This window comes from Mauremys mutica, chromosome 4 (assembly GCF_020497125.1).
Source record: "Mauremys mutica isolate MM-2020 ecotype Southern chromosome 4, ASM2049712v1, whole genome shotgun sequence".
In the NCBI taxonomy this organism is placed as follows: domain Eukaryota; kingdom Metazoa; phylum Chordata; order Testudines; family Geoemydidae; genus Mauremys; species Mauremys mutica.
Window position 1 is genome coordinate 62,187,828 of NC_059075.1, and position 21,491 is coordinate 62,209,318.

The 21,491-nt window shown below is 42.8% G+C and overlaps 1 protein-coding gene and 1 long non-coding RNA gene across 3 annotated transcripts in view; one reads left to right on the plus strand and one right to left on the minus strand.

Moving 5' to 3' along the window:
• Positions 1-21,491, plus strand: part of MGA (MAX dimerization protein MGA) — a 77,715-nt gene that overhangs the window by 16,327 nt on the left and 39,897 nt on the right. Inside the window, exons 5-13 of the mRNA XM_045015410.1 lie at positions 1,957-2,088; positions 2,744-2,842; positions 3,795-4,444; positions 6,479-6,839; positions 7,974-8,197; positions 9,186-9,332; positions 9,774-9,846; positions 11,324-11,844; positions 13,861-14,158. Coding sequence (XP_044871345.1) covers positions 1,957-2,088; positions 2,744-2,842; positions 3,795-4,444; positions 6,479-6,839; positions 7,974-8,197; positions 9,186-9,332; positions 9,774-9,846; positions 11,324-11,844; positions 13,861-14,158 — 2,505 coding nt within the window. The remainder of the gene's footprint in view (positions 1-1,956; positions 2,089-2,743; positions 2,843-3,794; positions 4,445-6,478; positions 6,840-7,973; positions 8,198-9,185; positions 9,333-9,773; positions 9,847-11,323; positions 11,845-13,860; positions 14,159-21,491) is intronic.
• On the minus strand, positions 3,923-19,578 carry LOC123369626. Of its 2 annotated transcripts, XR_006579110.1 has the most exons (5): positions 18,802-19,578; positions 18,374-18,460; positions 5,059-5,114; positions 4,583-4,707; positions 3,923-4,052 (listed from the first exon to the last, which is right to left on the minus strand). It is a non-coding gene; the product is annotated as an uncharacterized LOC123369626 (long non-coding RNA). The 2 variants fall into 2 exon arrangements; XR_006579109.1 differs by lacking the exons at positions 5,059-5,114; positions 18,374-18,460.

The window sequence follows — 21,491 nt, forward strand, 5'->3', positions numbered from 1 at the left end:
AGTCAGTGTGGATCTCATGACCCATCCTTTATCCCTGCTTTTTGGAATCCTCAGCTGTCATTGACTTCAAGTTGCGAGGGAACTCAGGGAAGGTGGTGGCCATTGCCTTTTAAGCTTTCACACAGGCATGCAACAAGGCACAGGCACATGCATGGCCCTAAAGGACACTGCTATTCAAAGGACTCAGATAGTGTGCATGTGGTACACGTGCAACTGCAGTGGGGACCACACTTGATTACAACATCTCAAAGAACCACAGTTACTGTAGGGAGAGTAACTGTTCTTTCTCTGGTATTATCTCAGTTCCACCAATGAATAATCTTCAGGATTCATGCAGATTGTCAGTTTCATGGATGTGAGGAAATGAATGTTATACATGAAATAAAGAAAAGATCATGCTTGGGATTCCTTAATTTGGAGGCTTGAAGAAAACTCTGTTCTCTTTTGTTGTTTGTTTTTGTTTTTAAATTCATCTCTTGTCATTTTAATTTTGACATGAATTGATGTATTCTGGGATGAGATGAGGACTTTTCCCCAAACTTGTTCAGTCTGGGGCTTCTCAGAAAAAAAAATTCCACAGCACAATATGTACACATTCAAATTTAAATAATCATGCATATACGAAAGATAACTTTTATTACCTAGATCCTAAATTGTTCAGCAGTACATTTCCAGATGAACCATTTTATTGATCAACTTGTTCACTTAGTATCCCCCTTCTGCTGCTTAAATTGAGAGAAAGGGAATATGATGGTTGGTATACCTTTATTTTATCCCAAACATTGCAAGCTTCCTTAAAGGAAAAGCACATGGGGAATGGAAGGGGATAAGAGTCTAGAAATTCCTTTGTACCTAGCAGCTTGCTCTGTTGACTTATTCTGTACTATTGTTACTTCTTTCACTTTGTTTTTCTGCTCATTTACTAAGGCCTGGTCTACACTGGGGTGGATCTATATAAGTTACGCAGCTTCAGCTACGTGAATAACGTAGCTGAAGTTGATGTACATAGATCTACTGCAGTAAGTCGACGGCTGACGCTCTCCCATTGACTCCACCTGACCCTCTTGCCTTGGTGGAGTACTGGAGTCGACGGGAGAGCGCTCAGCAGTTGATTTATCACATCTAGACTAAATGTGATAAATCAACCCCCGCTGGATCGAGCGCTGCCCCTCGATACAGCGGGTAATGTAGACAAGCACTAAGAAAGTTTATTTTTATACAGTGCTTCTCAAAGTAACAGTATTCCATAATACTTTACAAAAAAATGAGAATTCCATTAATAAGATACTGATTGTGCAATGACTGAATATGTAAATACAATAGCCATAATCATTAATTCCATTTTATAGGACTTTTTCTTCCAAAAAACATGTTAGTGTGTGTAAGTAAATTGATATAAAATAAATACAGTATTCAGGAACCACTTCACCCACTACAGCTGTTCAGTGGTGGACAACAACAGTAGGTAACAGTTTTAAAATAAGAAATAAGGAATACCGTGTCCAGTTAAAAATTAAGCAATATTTTACACCCAGCTTTTGGCTATTAGCACCTGTTTTTGAGATAAGGAAAGTTGCCCAGGAGAACAGAGGTTAACCTTTTCTTCTTTTTCAAAAAGTGCAAAGGGATCTTTACATTCTATCCAGGACAGAGAGATGGAAGTGATTTTTCCTTTTTGTCTCATCCCAAGCATATCTTAATAGGGTGGTATGATCTCAGATACTGTAGTATGTAAATTGCATAGGAGTTGAAGTCTGGTGGGAAACTGGAACCCCTGGCCATTCTTTTTTCCGTTTTCAAATCTGTTAAAACACGGAATGAATGCAAACTCTTATACAAGTAATAAAAAAATATTTTAGAAGTTGATAAATGTATCTTCTTAAAAGATTTGCTGCTTCTTTTTGCTAACATAGTTTGCATGGCTGTGTGATTTTCACTGGTATTTGCTTCTTGCAGTGGGACTGAAGTTGAACTCTGTGGACCCAACAATGAGCATTGACCTGAAATATTTGGGTGTGCAGCTCCCGCTTTCCTACTCAAAAAACTACTCTTTGTGGAACTACCCAAGAGTTGTTCCTGGCTGTTCGGGTAGGTAAACAGTGCTTTCAGAATACATTATTTATTCTTTCAGCATTATTGTTGAGGGTTGGAAGGGATGGGGTTAGTTGTGTATGTGGAATAGATGTTTTAAATAAAGTTGAATATCAGTGACGAGAAGGTAATGCATAGGAATTTTTTGTTTTTAATGAGGAATCTTTATATGAAAGCCACGTATCATAAACTTGCTGTTAAATTACTATGTACTTCTTGATCAAGGGGTCTGCCATGTGACTGTCAGGCTCTGATTTTCAGTAATGGCATTGGCATGCCGCTGTACACCTACCTAGTGCACGCACACATGTATGTGTATAAAATTGGGTTTTCCCTAATGGACGCATATAGCCATGAGCGCAAAGAAAATTTCCAGTTTGCATGTACGCATGGAGTCATTTGTGTGTACAGTATTGGTGATATTTCATATAGGCCTGACCGCTGAAATTGAGGCCCCAAATGTCCATTCTAAGCCTTTTTTTTCTGTTACTTTGCTTTAGGGTGCTGTAGTCAGTCAGTTAGACTTCCATGTTATTAGGGGGCTGAGTTAGAAGTGGTGTTGTTCCACATGTAGAGGATCATTATTCATTCATGTGTAATGTTGTTTTTGCACCTGGGTTGATAAGGTGAGCCTGGCTTGTTTTCTTTCCAGATGCTGGGTTTCCCTTTGTTTCCAGGACAGGGAAAACGAATGATTTCACCAAGATCAAGGGCTGGCGAGGGAAGTTTCACGGTGCTTCTAGAAATGAAGGTAAGAGGTAGAAAAGAGTGTTTCCACGTGATAAATGTGGTCCTTTTTCTGTCCTAGGAACAGATCCTTTCAGTTTACTTACTGCTTTATTTTAATTATTAGTGAAATTTTTGGAGCAGAAATGGTCATGAGTAAAGAACCTCTGGTTACTGTGATTTCATTGGTACAGATTTCAAAGGTCTGAATGGGGTTTTGTGGGAGGAGAGAGATTTTATTTTCCCATTGTGATTTATTCTACTTTGAAATAGGATAGAAGTGTGATTTTTTTATTTTATATAAATGACTGCTGAGAAAAGGCAAAAGCTAACTGAAATAGATTTGTTATTACTGATCCATTTTGGACTCTATATAAGCAACCCTTGTTTGGAGAAGTGTGGGAACTCTTATCTTCAGTACTGCTTTAGACTGTCTTTTGGGGGAAGAAAGTCAATTTTTTTCAGTATATATGTTTAAAATTTTAATGGGAGTAGATACTTCATACGTTGAGGGAAACCCAACCTTTGCCTAACAGGAAGCTGCTTTTGGCAACTTGTCAGGAGCCAGACGGCTACACTGAATTTAAATAAACTGTAGTTAGATTGCAACCACTTTAATCTTTTTTAATGCAAAGGTGTAGCTTGGACTACATATCCTAGTTTGTAGTGCTCCAGAAAGGTCTTCATAGTTGCCCATTCAGAGTGAGATGGAACACTGCACCCTGAGACTTGTAACTTCTATGAGTCACCCATCCATATCAAAGATTTCAGTGGCTGCTAGGTGCATTGCTGAACTGAGTGGCCATATTTGGCATGCATGCTGTGCTACGATCACCCATTTCATAACCAAATGTTGTATAGAAGCTTTGGAAAGGTAAAGAAATTACTGTTCTCTGTTGACTCTACTTATTAGGAGAACTGGCAGTGTACTTTCTCTGGAGTTATTTCCTGTGTATTTGGATTCCATATTTATTCAGGTAGTGGTTCAGAGGGCTCTTTGAAGAATCGCTCTGCTTTCTGCAGCGACAAGCTGGATGAATACCTGGAAAATGAAGGGAAGCTGATGGAAACAAGCATGGGATTCTCTTCTAGCACTTCCACTTCTCCTGTGGTTTATCAGCTTCCAACCAAGAGCACTAGCTATGTACGAACACTAGACAGTGTTCTAAAGAAGCAATCCACCAGCACTCCATCCACCTCTTATACTTTCAAGCCTCTCTCTGTGTCTTCTGCCTCTAGGAAGATGAAAACTCAGAATAAACAGACAGCTTCAAAGACCCGAGTAAAACCATCCTACAAACCCATACTTCCTTCACCTGTTGTATTAAAGCAGAAACACAGCTTTTCAGTCCCAGGGGAGAAGGTCACTAAGTCTCTGCCAAGTAGCAACATGGCTAATCAGGTGGATAATTTTATGGTGCCAGCTCTAGATGAAAACATGTTGCCAAAGCAGATCAGTCTGCGTCAGACACACCAGCAACAACAGGCTACTCGCCCACCAGGTTTGTCTAAGTCTCAGGTGAAGTTGATGGACTTAGAGGACTGTGCATTGTGGGATGGGAAACCACGGACCTACATCACAGAAGAACGAGCAGACATATCCCTGGCAACTCTGCTCACTGCTCAGGTAAGCTACTGTAATTGCCTCTCTTCCCTTCCCTATCATACCTACTACTTCTGCACTCCAGTGCTTCGTAGCTAAGGTTTAACAAAGAGATAACGATGCTAATAAAAATATACAGGGTGAGGGATCACTTTTTCTTACCAGTTAGATGTATTGCTCTGTAGAAAAAGTCAAGAAAATGTTTTCTTAATTGTCTATCTGTACCAGGCAATTTAGACAGTTGGAAATAGTACAGTTGAGCTTCTGACTCAATTCACTGACTTGTACTGTAAAGGAGGAAGGGATTTGTCATTTCAGAAGAACAGTTACCCAGCAAAAGTGTATAGTTCTATTGGCAGTCCCCACCCTCGTCCACACTATTAACTTCTTGTCTTGTCTTGTCTTGGCCTCATGTTTCTATTGTAGCAACAGCTATAATTTGAATTAAAAATTGTTGATACAATATAATTTTCTTAATCAGGACTCCCCAGTGAAGACGCTTTTGTCCTCTTCAAGAAGAATTTCTAACCCAGAGAAGCCATCTCTTTTTGTTTAATAGTATTTCTGCTGTTCTGGGACCTACATTGCCAATAATGGTGTTGGATTTGCCAATGGTATTGGCAAGAGGCACTACCCACCTGGGATACAGTGAAAGCCTACTGTCTGCCCAGTAGAAGTGACAGTTGCAAGACACCTAGCATGGGAAAAGATACATATAAAAGAAAGAAAAGAAATTAATGTTGCTCTAGGAATCATAACTTTTGTACGTCCTGGAATTTTCAGTGTGCAAACAATGTTATATAAACATAGAATTTTGATATGTATTTTAATATAGTCTGTTAATTTTGTTAACCATGTACCATAAAACATACAGGTACATGGTAACTTGGCATTTCCTGATTTTTTTTTTTAACTTTGCACAAAATTGACATTGCTTTAATGTAATTAATTGAAAATAAGTCCTGCTTATGTCAATTCCTAGGTGTATTATTAATAGGGCCCTACCAAGTTCACAGCCATGAAAAATGCGGCACAGACTGTGAAATCTGGTCTCCTGTGAAATCTGGTCTTTTGTATTTTTTTACCCTATACTATACAGATTTCATGGGGGAGACCAACGTTTCTCAAATTGGGGGTCATGACCCAAAAGGGATTTGCAGGGGGGTCACAAGGTTATTTGAGAGGGGTCACAGTATTGCCACTCTTACTTCTGCGCTGCTTCCTTCAGAGCTGAGTGGCTAGAGAGTGGTGGCTGCTGATTGAGGGTCCCGCTCTGCTGGTAGCAGTGCAGAAGTAACAGTGGCAATACCATACCATGCCATCCTTACTTCTGTGCTGCTACTGGCGGTGGCTCTGCCTTCAGAGCTGGGCTCCCGGCCAGCAGCCATCGCTCTCCAGCTGCCCAGCTCTGAAGGCAGAGCCACTGCCAGCAGCAGCGCAGAAGTAAGCGTAGCAGTACTTCAACCCTCCCCACAGTAACCTTGCGACCCTTCCCCCTCCCCCCCACAACTCATTTTTTGGATCAGGACCCCTACAATTACAATACTGTGAAATCTTAGCTTTAAATAGCTGAAATCATGAAATTTATTTTTAAAGTCATATGACAGTGAAATTGACCAAAATGAACCATGAATTTGGTAGTGCCCTAATCATTAAGTATGAGTCTTAGCTCTTCTGCTTCCCGGATTACCCACTATAGAACATCAGGTGACATGACCTCACAGCAACTTTTAGTGCAGCTGTCCTCTATCCTGTCATTCAGTGTAAATTTCAAATTCTTCTGCGCAAGACAAGTCCGCATCTTCCTTATAGTTGGTCTTCTCCTGGCGGCAGCTTGCTCAAAGGCAGAACCAGACCTGTCAAACAGGGTGGGATGGGCCCGACCATCACCTTTAAGACACCATTCTTTGTCCTATCATTCAGTTTAAATTGCAAATTCTGTACCTCATGTAAATTGTGTGGTGGCATTGATTGTGTATGCAGATCATGTATGCATGCATGTTTTTTATCTCAGTAGAATTTCAAATGTGTATATGTATATATTTTTTTAAACTTTAGGCTTCTCTTAAAAATAAACCTATCCACAAAATAATCAGAAGGCGAGCACCACCTTGCAACAATGATTTCTGCCGTCTGGGTTGTATCTGTGCTAGTCTAGCACTGGAAAAGCGTCAGCCTACCCATTGTCGCAGGCCTGACTGCATGTTTGGCTGCACTTGCTTGAAAAGAAGGGTGTTACTAGTAAAGGGAGGATCCAAACACAAGAAAATCCTGAAGAAAGCTGTGCGTGGAAGCCTTATATTCTATGGGCCACAAGGGGAAGATCAGCAGGAAGAGGAGGAGTTGGAAGAAGAGGGTGATGGGGAGGAAGATGAGCTGAAACAGAAAGATAGGAGGAGGAGAAAGAAGGTGGAATACAGTGAGTATTACTAGCGGCAGAGTGATCACTCAAAGCAATTTCAAAGCCATGTGCTTTTTCATGAGATTTTTATGCTGAATTTATAGCAAGCACATTGCTGAATCAAGAAAGTAGGGTGAGTTCTAAGAGATTTCTGTACATGCAACTTCCACCTACTTTGCCAGAAACTAACTAGAAGCAAATCTTGTTTCTTACTTTATTGATATTTTAGAAATCTGCCATTCATTTAACTTCATGGTTGACGTTTTTGGAACTTTTTATTTGTTTATGACTTGTAATATAGCCAGGTATCGTTCAAGGTACTTGTAAAAAGTCTGTCACTTGATTATCTTCCTAAATCAGTTCAAAGGCCCAGGAGGTGAGTCACAACAGGTTGATCGTTATGTAATTTGGGACTTCAGTATTATTCACTCCCTTGTTTGCTTTGCCCCATATTTCATTAATCCCTCTCACAACAACTGAACATCTAGGGGCATATTTTCAGCTGATGTTAATTGTCTTAGCTTCATTGAAGTTAGTGGAGCTATGCTAACTTCTGTACCAGCTGAGGGGCTGGCCCCTAATGTGTACTCGGAGAAATAAGATGACATCTGTCAGTAATGTATTAACCACTAAAGAGAGGTTGAAATTGATGTGGACTATACTTTGTTCCTACTCTAAAATATTGATGGCATTGTCTCATCATTTTCCAGTCAGTTTGATTTATGGAATGAATATGATTCTCACGCTACAGAGAAACATCACAAAGTCTTGGGTGTCTTGATTTTATTACACAATACCGAAGAAAATTGCACAATGTGTAGAACTACTTTCTTTGTTTTTGTTTAATATTTAAACAGTGACAGCATTCTCTCTTCCTTTTGGCATTTGGTAAATTAAGATGAAGTTTAATGTAATTTTTACCTTGGTTCCTTTCCCCTTCTCCATGGTGTGGACAAGCACCAGTCACTTTTGCCTAGAGTTTGAGCCCAGAAGGATAACTAGTGCTATTTCCTGGGAATGTGAGTGGTTAACTAGGTAGGCAGTGCTTAGACTTAGATGGATATTTCTGTAATTACTGTAGCATTAGACTAGACATTTTCAGTGCAAAAATAAGCTGTTTTAAAAAACATTTTTTCCTCTTTCATTTTTCAGCTATCTGTGATACAGAGCCAGAGCAGCCTATTAGGAACTGTCCATTATGGATAAAAGTAGAAGGAGAGATAGATCCAGAACCAATTTATATCCCAACACCATCTGTCATTGAACCAATGAAACCTTTGGTGCTGCCTACCCCAGAGGTCTTGCCTTCCAGTAAGAACAAATCTTCCAATGGAGTCAAACCAGGGAGAGTGTATACTCCCAAACCCAACCCAGTGGTAAGTAAGGAAAGGAAGATGCTCTATTTTCAAAGGAAGAGGGCAAAACCTCCTTTTGTGTTAAGAAAACAAACCAGTCTTCACCTAAAAATCTGGACAAATCAGTATCTGAAGTAGGTTGATATGAGATTTAAGTCCATAATTGGATACTTTTGTAAATAGAATTTTGATGAGGTGGGATTGATCTTTTTTTTCTTCTTCCCAATTTTAAAAATCAGTTTCAGTCTTTTATAAACACATTATTGCATCAGTACAAGTATGGATGAAAGGGGTTGCGAATTTCTAGCAATCTTTTGTATAAAATCACAATAATGCATGCTATTTTGCAAAATATAGAACATACCATTTCCTTAAATACTTGAGCTACTCAACGTAGCTTATCATAGACTATCAGGGTTGGAAGGGACCTCAGGAGGTCATCTAGTCCAACCCCCTGCTCAAAGCAGGACCAATCCCCAGACAGATTTTTGCCCCAGATCCCTATAATGGCCCCCTCAAGGATTGAACTCATAACCCTGGGTTTAGCAGGCCAGTGCTCAAACCACTGAGCTAATGAATTTTTTGTTTTGGACCATGAAGACATTTTGATTTCCAGTGCCAAAGCATTGAAAAGTCTGCTTTGTGTTTTAGCCCATGAAAATGTGAAAAGTAAAACCTTCCACAGTGATATTGGTAGAGAAGCATCTAGAGATGTAACCAGAATTCAGCAGGTTGCCTCAAAGCAAAATCTTTCTGTTTATCATCTACCAGGTTAAGCAGAATAGTTGTCTTTGCACCTAGATTTTTTACTTAAAACCTAATTCAGAAGTAAAACCTAGATGGAGGTTGTCTGGTACTAGGAAGGAAACTGCACCTTTGAAAGCAGGAGCGCCCCTTGCTATTTTTTCTGTTTATTGTAGCACTGCTGGAGGTAAAGGATACTAGACTATGTAGCTGTTTCACAGCTCTGATATATATCTTGAGTGAAGTGGTTCTGTTTGAATTGCAGATTCGGGATGAGGACAAGGATCCTGTTTACTTGTACTTTGAGAGGATGATGACTTGTGCCCGGGTCCGAGCGTATGAATGCAAAAGGGAGGAAAAAAAGCAGCAGAAGGACCCATACATCTGTAATTCAAATAATCGTACCGGAAAGGTGAGATGTCATCTTTTGTCCACAAACTCCTCTATTGACCATTTCATGCATTAAGATGTTGGACAATATTTTCATAAACACCTAAGTTGTTTTTGAAGATGGGATTTAGGCTCCTAAATCACGTAAATGTTTTTGAAAAATTTATCCACACATTCAATATGAAATTGTCTTATCTGGAACCTTCCTGCAGCCAGATGTAGGATTATGTGTAGTGCTTTAAATGTCCATTCATTCATAGTGCCATCATGAGATTGGAACTGTATTTTTGGAAATGCTAGTGGATATGTTTCTTTACTATGTTGAGCTCTGGACACTAGAGTGGTGAACTAGTTTATTTTAAAACATGTTTTAATGTTGAAGAAAACGTGATGTCACGTTTAAAGTAAAATTTTTCTCTTTCTTCACCTCCCCGCCCCAACTTATTCTCTCTTCTTCTCCCAGGAGCATGATCCTGAGCACCAGACGCTTAAAAAAGAACTTTGTGAGATGGAGAAAGACACTGATAAATCAGGAGGTAAGATTTGAGTTTTGAGCTAAACTTAACTGCTTGCTACCTGTAAGTTTCTGGTAAAAAATATTGTAGATATTGATGAAACCAAGGGCAGCCATGCAGGGAGAGTCCAAGAAGGTGATATGCCTAGAACTTTCATAAGGCAATCTGAGATCCATTTAACCAGGTATGGTACCTTTAAATGGTGTACCAAAGTGCTCTATTTGTAATTTTCAACACTTCAGGTCTTGTGTTATTACAGTTATTAATAAAATTATCTTATGATGTTTTTTATTCAGTCACCTGATTTGTCAGGAATTGTGTACAAGTACAGTGGAAAGCAAAACAGGTTAAATGTCTAAACCAAGCGCTGCTCTAAAATTTAAAATAGCAGTTATTATGATGGCTTGGTTAGTAGTACAAGGCTTTGTTGCACAGTAGATTTGTGTTCACAAGTGACCATAAGATGCTTGGGGTTTTTTATTACCACACTCTTGTTACAGAAGGCTCTGATACCCACGTTACACTGTCAGGCTTGTGGAGTCCTTTGTAGAATTTTCCAACTAGAGTTATATGGGGCAAGGGAATGCCTTCACCATTATGCTTGGCACCGTTTTGCAGCAAACCTCCTTTAGTTTGAATTGAAAGGTTAAGATAAACTGACTTTTCTCAGTGCATAATATAAAACTGAATTTGAGACTTCCAGTCCATAAAGAAATAGATTAAATAAGTGTCTGGAATAATATCTTGCATTTATATGTTATCTTTCAACTCAGTGTCCTATAGGGTGCTACGAGCTTTAAAAATATTATACAGTCTAAAGAGAACACATCATCCACCACTGAATAAGCCTTCTTTGACACAAAATCTGGCAACTATTTACAGTTAAGGATGGGAAGTGGAAAAAATACATCCATTTGAAAATGCCAGTGAATTTGGGTATGCGGAAATTAATTACCAGATTTAAACGTGGCCAGGACACAGGGCTCAACATCCTTACCATTTTCAGAAAGTGCCATTGAATCGCTAATGACAACAAAAGGTCAAGCCTCTGTTTTATGTCTCCTACAAAAGACAGCACCGTGCTTGCTCCCTAATGCCATTATGGGACATTGGTTCTTTTCTGACTCCCAGGGGAAAGTACCACCTACTGAGTCACCAACACCACTCTCTGCTGCATGTTGGTGTTCCTTGGAGTCCTTGCCTCCCTGTGCTGAACTGACCCAGCCTTGTTTAGCTTGTGAGATGTGATGGGATTGCAATACAAGGTGGTATGGCTGCATGGAATGAACCATAAGGAGGTTGGAATTGTTAGTTCTCCATTGAGGTTTTATCGGTTTTTGCATCACTGTGAAGTAGGGAGTGGTGCTCTGAGCTATTATTTGACTTCTGTTTCCCTGCTGCTAATACAAGGGTGGAGGTGGGGAGAATAAAACTATATTGAATGTCCAGGTATTAAAATTCCATAGTATTGCAGAAACCTATTTCAATTCTTTCTCAGAGGAAAGCTGGTGGTCTTCCCGTAGTGAGGGGGAATCCTCCTCCGCCTCCTACGTTCGTCACACTACTCCAGGTGGGCCAGCCAAACTTATCGAGATTATCTCTGACTGCAACTGGGAGGAGGATCGCAATAAGATCTTAAGCATCCTATCACAACACATCAACAGTAACATGCCACAGTCCCTCAAAGTGGGTAGCTTCATTATTGAATTGGCTTCAGAGCACAAGTCCCGGGATGAGAAGAATCCTCCCATCTATTCCTCCAGAGTGAAAATCTCAATGCCTTCCTGCCAGGACAAGGGTGAGAAGCCTGAGATGCCTGACTTGGAGATTCCTGATAGTTCAGTGTCATCATGCAAAATATCAGAAAACATAAAGTTCTTGCGGGCAGATACCTTGGACAAACTACAGGAGACGTTGCAGGGGGAAAAAGGCTTGCCTTTTTATACAGGGCTTTCTCCTGCGGGAAAGCTGGTCGCCTACAAACGCAAAGCTAATTTGAGCCCCTCAGGCTTGATTCAGGTGGGTTCTTCTGCCTTTACTGTGGAGATTAGATTCCATTTCTTCCACTGTTCCCGAACTCCTTCATGGTACAAGAACTTACTGACTGCCTGGCCCTTTGTCTATCAAATAGACTTTCATACTATCTGGGAGATGTTGCGGTTAAGTCCTCAGTCAGTTACACAGGCTTGTCACTTTCAGGAGTTAGTCAGTAGTAACATTCTGTATGCAGATTAGAAATCTGAAGCATAGTCATTTAGATTGTCCTGTCGCTTGTTCTGGGGGTTGGATAGCCAAGATGCAAAAACTTTATCAGGGTCTTTCTGATACTGTGTTTGGAAAACTTACAACAGATGCACTTGGCTCTGTCTTTAATCAATGGGTGCCCAGGGCCACAGAAGAAACAAACTTAGAGAAAAATGCACGCTGGGGAAGATCTTTAAAAGGAGACTGAACAAACTTAATTGCTTTGTGCAATAACTTATCATCCTTATCTGTCTGCTTATCCCTTTCAGACCAGGTTTTTGATCTTGAAGTGATGTCATAGTCCTGAATCTGAAATCAGTTGGTTTCTTGGAAATTATTGGTATCAGAAATTCAGCATTATGAATTAACTGTAGGATCAAGTAGGAAAGGATAAACTATGAAGTCAGGTGAAGCCTGTTGTTAAATACCGATATCTTTGATAGAGAAAGCAGTGAGAACATGTTAGGGAAAGCATATGAATGAAAAAAGAGCAAACTGTGTTTGCATGAAGTTATACAAATACAGTGCCAGCATAAGGAGAAGCCGGACAAATATATAAATTTTTAACTTGACTAATTAATTCATCAGCAAAAACAGTCTTGGTTTGAGCACTGGCCTGCTAACCCAGGGTTGTGAGTTCAGTCCTTGAGGGGGCCACTTAGGGATCTGGGGCAAAAATCAGTACTTGGTCCTGCTAGTGAAGGCAGGGGGCTGGACTTGATGACCTTTCAAGGTCCCTTCCAGTTCTAGGAGATAGGAATATCTCCAATTATTATTATAAGACTTTCAAGAGTGACTACTGATCTTGGGTACTTCCGTTTTTGGGACACCTTAAGTAGGCCTGATTTTCAGAAGATGAATGTTCATCTCTCTGGAAATCAGTCCCCTCTAATGTGTCTCAAGTTGAGCATCGAAAATAACCAGTCCATTTTTTTTTAAAATATTGACTTTAGTCAGTAGGGTCTCTTTGAGATTTATTGTGGAAGCTTAGAGGGTGCTGTTGACATCATGAAAATTAAAATAGTTTAATATAGCCAGAAAATAAACAATAAAGCTCTACAGCTTAGAGTTTGACACAGTGCAGTGACCACAGGTGTGTAGTCCATTCTTCTTGAAGATGTTCTACTCCATCTGTCTCCCAAACAACCACTCTTGTAGCCCTTCCTTTTAACTCCTGTGCAATGGGAGGGAGAAGCTGAGTTGGAGCTAGCCCCTTATTCAAATGGGACCAAGAGTGTCTTACATCCTATTACAATAACAAATAATAGCAAGAGTAATAATGAAAAATATTGTCAAAGTAAATTGTTTTGCAGTCTCTTTTCAAAGACTTGTCCCAATGTGCATGGCACTGTAAGCTTTCTTCTGCGTCTCCGGACTGCCACCAAAGGTAATTAGTTTAGTTAGAGTGATGCATTCAAAGCTTCATCCTCACATAGTTTGAATATCCATCTTTAGTCAAGATTGAGACACAAGTCGAAATGCAGGAAAGCTATGTGCCAGCTTCATTCTACTTCATTTCAGTATCTTTAGACTCTATGGTTCTTTGTGAATATCCTTCCTCCTAGAGTCTGAATGGCATCTAAAATCTATGGGTTATAAAGAGATGTGAAATAATTGCTTGGAGTTATCCTGAGCAGAAAGCAGATTAATAATACCCATTCTGAATTGCAATGTTACTCTGAAAAGCACTTTTGGAAATCCCATGGAATGAAACACCTTGTTTAAAGGTGGTAAATTAGCAAGTTTTTTTTTTTTCTTCTTCACAGAATTTCCCTTTTCCACTTCTTTCAGGTTAATGGTAAAAGTTATCCTCAGGCCAAACTCCTTTTGGGACTGATGGGGGCATTACATCCAGCCAATCGGCTAGCTGCTTATATCACAGGCAGGCTGCGACCCACAGTACTTGATCTCTCAACCCTCAGTACTGTGATCTCCAAGGTAGCATCCAATGCTAAGGCAGCTGCTTCCGGGACACCATCAGTCCAGGTGCCCACCACATCAACTCCCCAAACTACATCCTCCATCAGCACTACTTCAACCCCCACTGTGACGACTCTGAAAGCTCATGTCCCAGCACAGAGACAGATAGGTAGGTTGGAACTTACTTACTGTATTTTAAGTTGCCTGAAGCATAAAATAGAGAATGAGTGTACAGCATTGCTGTTGATTTCTGTCCAACAGTGCACACTGTCTTTGGCTCTTAAAGTTGCCTACCTAAACTGCCTCTGCAATAAATAACCTCTTTACCTAAAACACTAAATTTTATCTTAGGTTAGAATTATGTTTGCAAAGGTTGAAAATGTGCTGCGGTAGGATTGATTAAATAAAAAAGTCAGGACAACGGAGATTGAATGGAAAAGCACTAATTGAGTGTTTAAAGTTGAATTTTTGTTCTGACTGGGTGTTTCTGATTTGAACCTTCTTATCTTTATCATCTGCCTTTATTGGTGAGAATTTCTTAAACCCAAGGGTTAAAAGAATTAGGATGAGTCTAGTCTGTGGTTCTTCACTTGTATTTTTATTTTTCTAATGGTGGTATTACACTTGAACTTCAGGTGTCAGGTCAGTGTAATGTATGAAAAGAGCAAAGACACATGAAGAGACACAATGAAAAACAAGATGTTCAAAATCTAGTTTAAGAGAACAAAATGTGAGCAGCCATATCACACTGATCTCTAATCTCATTAGGTTTCACGAGCTAAGCAGGGTTGGTCCTAGTCAGTTCTTGGATGGGAGACCTTCCAAAGTGTAAACAAAAGGTTCTTCGAGTAGTGTCCCTATGGATGCTCCATTGTGGGTGTGCTTGCCTCCCTGCACTGCTAATCGGAGGATTTCAGTAGCAATCTCCATTAGACCCACACATGTGCAGTCTTTCCTCGTGCCCTGCCATGAGGCTAGCCAGCATGTGTGGGCTAACCTGCCCTGAGTTCCTTCTCAATTGCCCCGGCTAGAGATGGAGCCATTAGCAGTCCATTTGTGACCATTAGCTTCTTTAACATTTCTGTAGTTAGTCTCCCCAGTCTTAGTTGTAGGGTTTTTTTTTTCTCTTTATTTTTTCTTCCTGAACAAAAATACTTTATTTCCCCCCGTTTTTTGTTGGGGACCCTTACCCCAGCAGGGTATGCCCATTTCATCGGGCTTCAGGAAGTGCCTCTCCTGCAAAGAAGCCATCCCTGTAGCAGACAAGCACTCCCCGGCGCATACACTGCCTCTGGGAAGGCCACATTCCACAGAAGTGTGGTATCTGTCAGACCCGTGTCTCGAATGGTCAGGAAGCTGAGACAAAAGATCATCTTCATGGAGGCAGCCCTCAAACTCCCTCCCCACTCCCCCAGACTCGCACCGAGAGTCACCTGGCAGATGTGAGTCTTCCCCACAGCCCTCAACATCCAAGGACTGTGGGTCGAAGAAATCAGCTGCAACCCCCTCTTGTAATTCATCAAAAAAAAGAGTGGAAAGTCCCCAGAGTGAGCCCCGAAAGGGACGCTAGGTATGATCGATACCATCTGTCTGTAGAAAATCCCAGCCTGGTACCCACGGCTCATGAAGATCTGGAATGGCAGGTACCATTAACATGCTTAAGGTACGGACACTGGGTCAGCGGTATAGACAAACAAAGTTAGGAGCAAGCACTCCAGTAAGAAGACGCTGCCAGTACACGCTGTACCATTGGCGCTGTCATCAACGCCATGTCCAGCACTAACGTGGTACAGGCAAGATCCCAGACTCCCTCAGTACCACCAGCGGCACCAGTTTGGTCAGAACCACTGGAATTCCGGCATTCAAGAGACCTCCAGTATCTGATGTACCCGTGTGATGAAGTGGGACTGTTCTTAATGTTGCCTCTGAATACTGTGTGGGTGCCTCAGTTTGTGGCCGACACTCCGTCTCCTGGCACCTAATGGCCTGGGCCCTTCCCCCTTGCAAGGGGATTCTAAAGGTGTGGGAGAACAAAGAGGTCAGGTGACCTCCTGGCCCGGGAAAGGAACTCAGCAGAGGAGAAGGGGCTGGAGGGGGTTTCAGTTTGGAGCTAGCTGGGGATGAGGAGTGAGTGCAGACGTGGGTGTCTGGCTCGCTGCCCCCAGGATGGACCCCGCTGAGGGGTCCTTCTCTGTACCTACAAGCTCTGTTTTAGACCGTGTTCCTGTCATCTAATAAACCTCTGTTTTACTGGCTGGCTAAGAGTCACGTCTGACTGCAAAGTGGGGGTGCAGGACCCTCTGGCTTCCCCAGGACCCTGCCTGGGCGGACTCACTGTAGGAAGTGCACGGAGGGTCAGTGGATGCTGAATGCTCCAAGCTCAGACCCAGGAAGGTGGAAGCCGTGTGAGCTTCTTGCCCTGAAGACAGTCTGTTCACAGAGAGGAGACTTCACCAGAGTCCTGACTGGCTTTTTAGGGAGCAGTTCCAGAGCATCGCCCGGGGACTCCGTGACAACTGCAATCTCCTCTTCTTGGCACTGGGATCTTGGCACTGAGTCTGCTTTCGCTGCTACCTGCCACACACTTCTGCTCTCTAGTGTGGACTCAGACAGTGAGCCAGAGAAGACCATTTCCCACTGTTCCTCTCGTGCTCCCTATGGTGCCCACTATCAATAGGCCCCCTGAGCATACCCTCAGATGGCCCCACCACCACTACCTTGGTACACTAACCATAGGCACTACCACCGGGCTCCATTCCACCTCCTTAGCTGGTGGCTTCCAGCTTTTCCAGGACTTGGCAGAGAAAGTTACAGTTACTCTGCAGATACCCTTAGAGGAAGTCAAGGACACCCATTACAAACTAGTTGACACACTACACTCATCCTCTAAAATAGCCCACCCCATTAATGAGGCTGTCCTGGACCCTGCAAAAAACATATGGCAGACCCCAGCATTGGTGATGCCTACTTGTAAGCGGGCTGATAAAAAAATATTATGTCCTGGTTAGGGAGACAGAATTTCTCTTCTCCCACCCTCCCCCCAATTCCATCATCATGGACGCTGTAAACTCTTGGGGCCATCACCACCAATGAGGTCCACTCCCTACGACAAGGATTGGAAATGCTTGGACTTCTTTGGGAGGAAATTCTATTCCTTGGCCACCCTACAGTTCCAAATCGCTTATTATCAAGCCATCCCTGTCAACTATTCGAAACGTAGCAACTTTATCAATCAGCTTCCCGAGTCATAGAGAAATTCTATCTCCCTAACCAGGACATAATATTTTTTATCAGCCTGCTTACAATGCTATCATCCAGGAGGGACAGCTAGTAGCCAAAACAGCACTACAGTCTGCCCTCGATGCAGCTGATAAAGTGGCCCGGTCCATCGCCACAGCAGTGGTTATGCAACATGCGTCATGGTTACACCTTTTGGACTTCCCTAAAGAAGTTGCAGTTGAACACCTTCCCTTTGAAGGCACCAAGCTCTTTGCGGTGAAGATGGACTTCTCTCTTCATACCCTTAAAGATTCTAGGGCCACTCTCTGCTCGTTAGGGATCTACATGCCTGAACAAAAGAGAAAATTCAGTCCACAGCCTCACACAAACCACGCAACTCCCAGTACACAAGTCAGTGCTATTACAGACCTCAGAGGAAGAAATCTAGGTTCCCCAGGTGTAAACAATCTGGCCCACAGCCTTCCACGTCACAACCATTCACCTCCAAACACCAATTTTGATGTGTTGGTCAAGGAATCAACGGACCATTTCCCCACAACAGCTGACCAACGTTTCATACCCATTTGGCTTGTCTTGCAATGTTCTGCAGCACCTGGGAACATGTAACATCGTATCAATGGGTCCTGGAAATTGTTCACAATGGGTATTCCATCTACTTTACCTCCCTCCCTATTCCACAACATCCTACCCTGTGGTCCTTTTCAGGGTCCCTTCTCATAAGAGTTAACTATGACAAGATAGATTGTCTCCTCCGGTTAGGAGACCTTGACGTCTACGAGGCAAAGGTTCTTACTCTCGCTATTTTCTAATACCCAAAAGGAAGGGAGGTTGGAGACCCATACTAGACCTCAGAGCACTCAACAAGTTTGTCAAAGCTCAAAAATTCAAGATGGTCACTCTAGCTATGATTATTCCAGCCGTGGAACAGGGAGACTAGTTTTTGGCCCTTGACCTTCAGGACACCTACTTCCATATTGCAGTCCTACCGTCCCACAGACTGTTACTCAGATTTACCCTGGGACAAGACCCCTAACAGTACAGAGTACTCCTCATTTGGGCTATCACTGGCTAAAAAGTATTCTCCGAGGTCCTCTCAGTAGTGTCCATGCACCTATGCTCCCAAGGGATCACGATTTGCCCCTACCTGGACAATTGTCTCCTCAGAGCCCGGTCCTTCCAAGAGGCTCACCAAGTCACCGAATCCACAATAGACTTGTTCATGGAACTGGGCCTACAGATCAATGACCAGAAGTCAGCCCTCACTCCAGTGCAGCGCCTGGAATTCATAGGCACCGACCTCGACTTGTTACAGGCCAGAGTGTCCTGCCTCAACACAGATTCCTCTCTTTGGCCACACTCAGACCATTCAAAACAACCCACAAACATCAGTGAGACACTGCCTACGACTCTTGGGGCATATGGCAGCGGGCACAGTGGTAGTACCACATGCCAGGCTTCATATGTGATGTCTCCAGATGTGGTTTGACTCGATTTACAGACCAAACGGAGACAGACTAGACAAACCCCTGTCACGACCCACCAGGATCAAAAACTCCTTGGACTGGTACTTACCTGCAAAAATGTTTGCCAAGAGATCCCCTTTTCACAAACCTCATCCCCATCCCCTGTCGTTCTTCACCATCAATGCTTCTATCATAGAATGGGGTGCACATCTAAATGACCTCACAATACAAGGCAAATGGTCATCCATGGAGATATCCCTCCACATCAACCTCCTTGAGCTCAGGGTGGTCAGGAATGCCTGCGCCCGTTTCCTCCTGCTGATCAAGGTATCGCACACAGGAGTCCTCCCTCCCTGTGGGCAGAAGCAGTAAGAGTATGGAATTGGTGCATCTTCCATGACATTACATTATCAGAGGCTTACCTTCAGGGAACACAAAACTCGATAGCGGACAGTCTCAGTTGCATGTTCTCACACGACCACGGATGAGAGATAAATCCAGCAGTACTCTAAGACCTATTCAGGCGGTGGGGGACACCGACCACAGACCTGTTTGCCATTCACCTGAACAAGAAAATGTCCGTGTTACTGCTCCAGAGTAGGGATAGGGTAACACTACCTGGGTGATGCTCTCCTTCCCTGGGACAGGAACCTTCTCTGTGCCTTTCCTTTGTTTCCCTTGCTGTCAAAAGTCCTATTAAAAATAAAAAGAGAAGGAGCACATGTCATACTGATCACTCCCACTTGGCCAAGATAGACTTGGTACCCTTACCTGTCACAACTCGTGACTTGCCCACTGATCTCTCTCCATGCCACTCCGTACCTCCTCTCGCAGAACAGAGGATGCACTCTATATCCCAACCTGGGATTCTTTGCCTAAGGGCATGGCTCCTTCATGGTTCCAGCGCATAGAGAGCTCCTGCTCGAAGGAGGTACAAGAGGCATTGCTACACAGTAGAAAGTCCTCAACATGCCGTACTTACCTGCAAAAATGGTCCAGGTTCCAGATTTGCTATACTTCCCAAAAAATCTCCCCAACATCTGCAGCTCTTCCAAAGATCTGAGACTATGTACTGACTCAAAAAAATATCGGGACTATCTCTCAGTTCTCTTCAGGTCCACCTAGTGCAAGGGTGGGCAAATGTTTTGGCCTGAGGGCCATATCAGCGTTCCGAAACTGTATGGAGGGCTGGTGTAGTGTATTAAATTGCTCCCCGTAGGAATGTGCTACTTATGGTGTACTTCTTACAGCTGCCAGTCCTGGTGCTCTGAGCTGCATGGTAAGGTGGGGGGGGGGCGCTGGATAAGGGGCAGGAGGTCCCGGGGGGGGGGAATACAGGGAACAGGGGCGGTTGGATAGGCATCGGAGTCCCAGGGGACATGTTGGGGGGGGGGTGGATAGGAGGCAGGCAGACAGGGGACAGGGAGCGGAGGGGTCGTATTCTTTTGGAACCAAGGTTAAGCTCAGGCCAAATACAAAATTCATCCCTAAGGTAACCTTCCAGCGCCACATGAACGAGTTGATTCACCTTCCAATTTTTTACTCCAAGCCTCACTGCGACAACAGGGAGGTTATATTGCATGCACTAAATGTCAGGAGAGCCCTAGCCTTTTACCAGGCTAGGACAGTTATCTGGTTTGCAACATGATCTCTCCAGATAGCATTCACACACACTCCACGAGATCGGTCTCCTCATCTGTTCCCTTCTTCAAGAATGTCCGTATCTCAGAAATGTGTAAAGTGGTGAGATGGACGTCCGTCCATGCCTTCACAGAACACTACGTGATCACTGGGGACTCCACCTCCGATGCCATCTTCGGCTCCACAGTACTGCCATTTGTAACTGACCCGACTCCAAAGCCCCAGCCCTCCAGTAGGAATATTGCTCAAGAGTCACCTACAGTGGAGCACCCGTAGGTACACTACTTGAAGAAGAAGTTACTCACCTTGTGCAGTAACAATGGTTCTTCAAGATGTGTGTCCCTATGGTTGCTCCGCAACCCACCCTCCTCCCCTCTACTTCATAATTCTTGTCTATGACTTTGAGGCAGAGAAGGAACTGAGGAGGGTTAGCCTGCATGTGGTGGTTAGTCTTGTGGCAGGGCACAAGGATAAGCAATGCATGTGCAGGTCAAATGGACATTGCTACCGAAGTTCTCCGATCAGCAGCACAGGGGCTCAAGCACACCTTCTGTGGAGCACCCATAGCGACACACATCTTGAAGAATGGCCGTTATTGCACAAGGTGAGTAACTACTTCTTCTGAAAGATGTGTGTGGCACTCTTCTATCTGAGTCAGTACTGAAATGGAACCCCAGCATGGCATGAAGGGATACTGTGCTGAAAGAAGTGCTATCTTTTGGGTAAGATGTGAAATCTAGGAGCCCGACAACTTGGTCATTAACAATTACAAGAAGCTCTAGGCAGGAGAAGGGGGTGTTAATTTGTGTTTTGGCAAAATTCCGATTTGTGGTTAGTTGTGTTCTTGCTACCTAAATACACTGCAGGGGGTAAACTGGTTGTGCTGTTTTCTCCTTCCTGTAGTAAACTTTTGCATTGTATTTCTATGCAATTTTGAAGAGGTGGCTGCATTTCAATGGTGGGTGAAGTAATTTTTCTAATGTGTAAAAACTGTTTTGGCATCTTTCTGGACTAAAGGTGCTACATACATATAAGATTATGATATTTTTAATTAAGAGTTAGGCTTGCCTTGTAGTATCCTCTGTGCTGTCACACTAGATGTTCAGATTCTGTTCCCCAACTGATAAGGGTCTTGGTGCTATGGAGTCAGCATTCTGA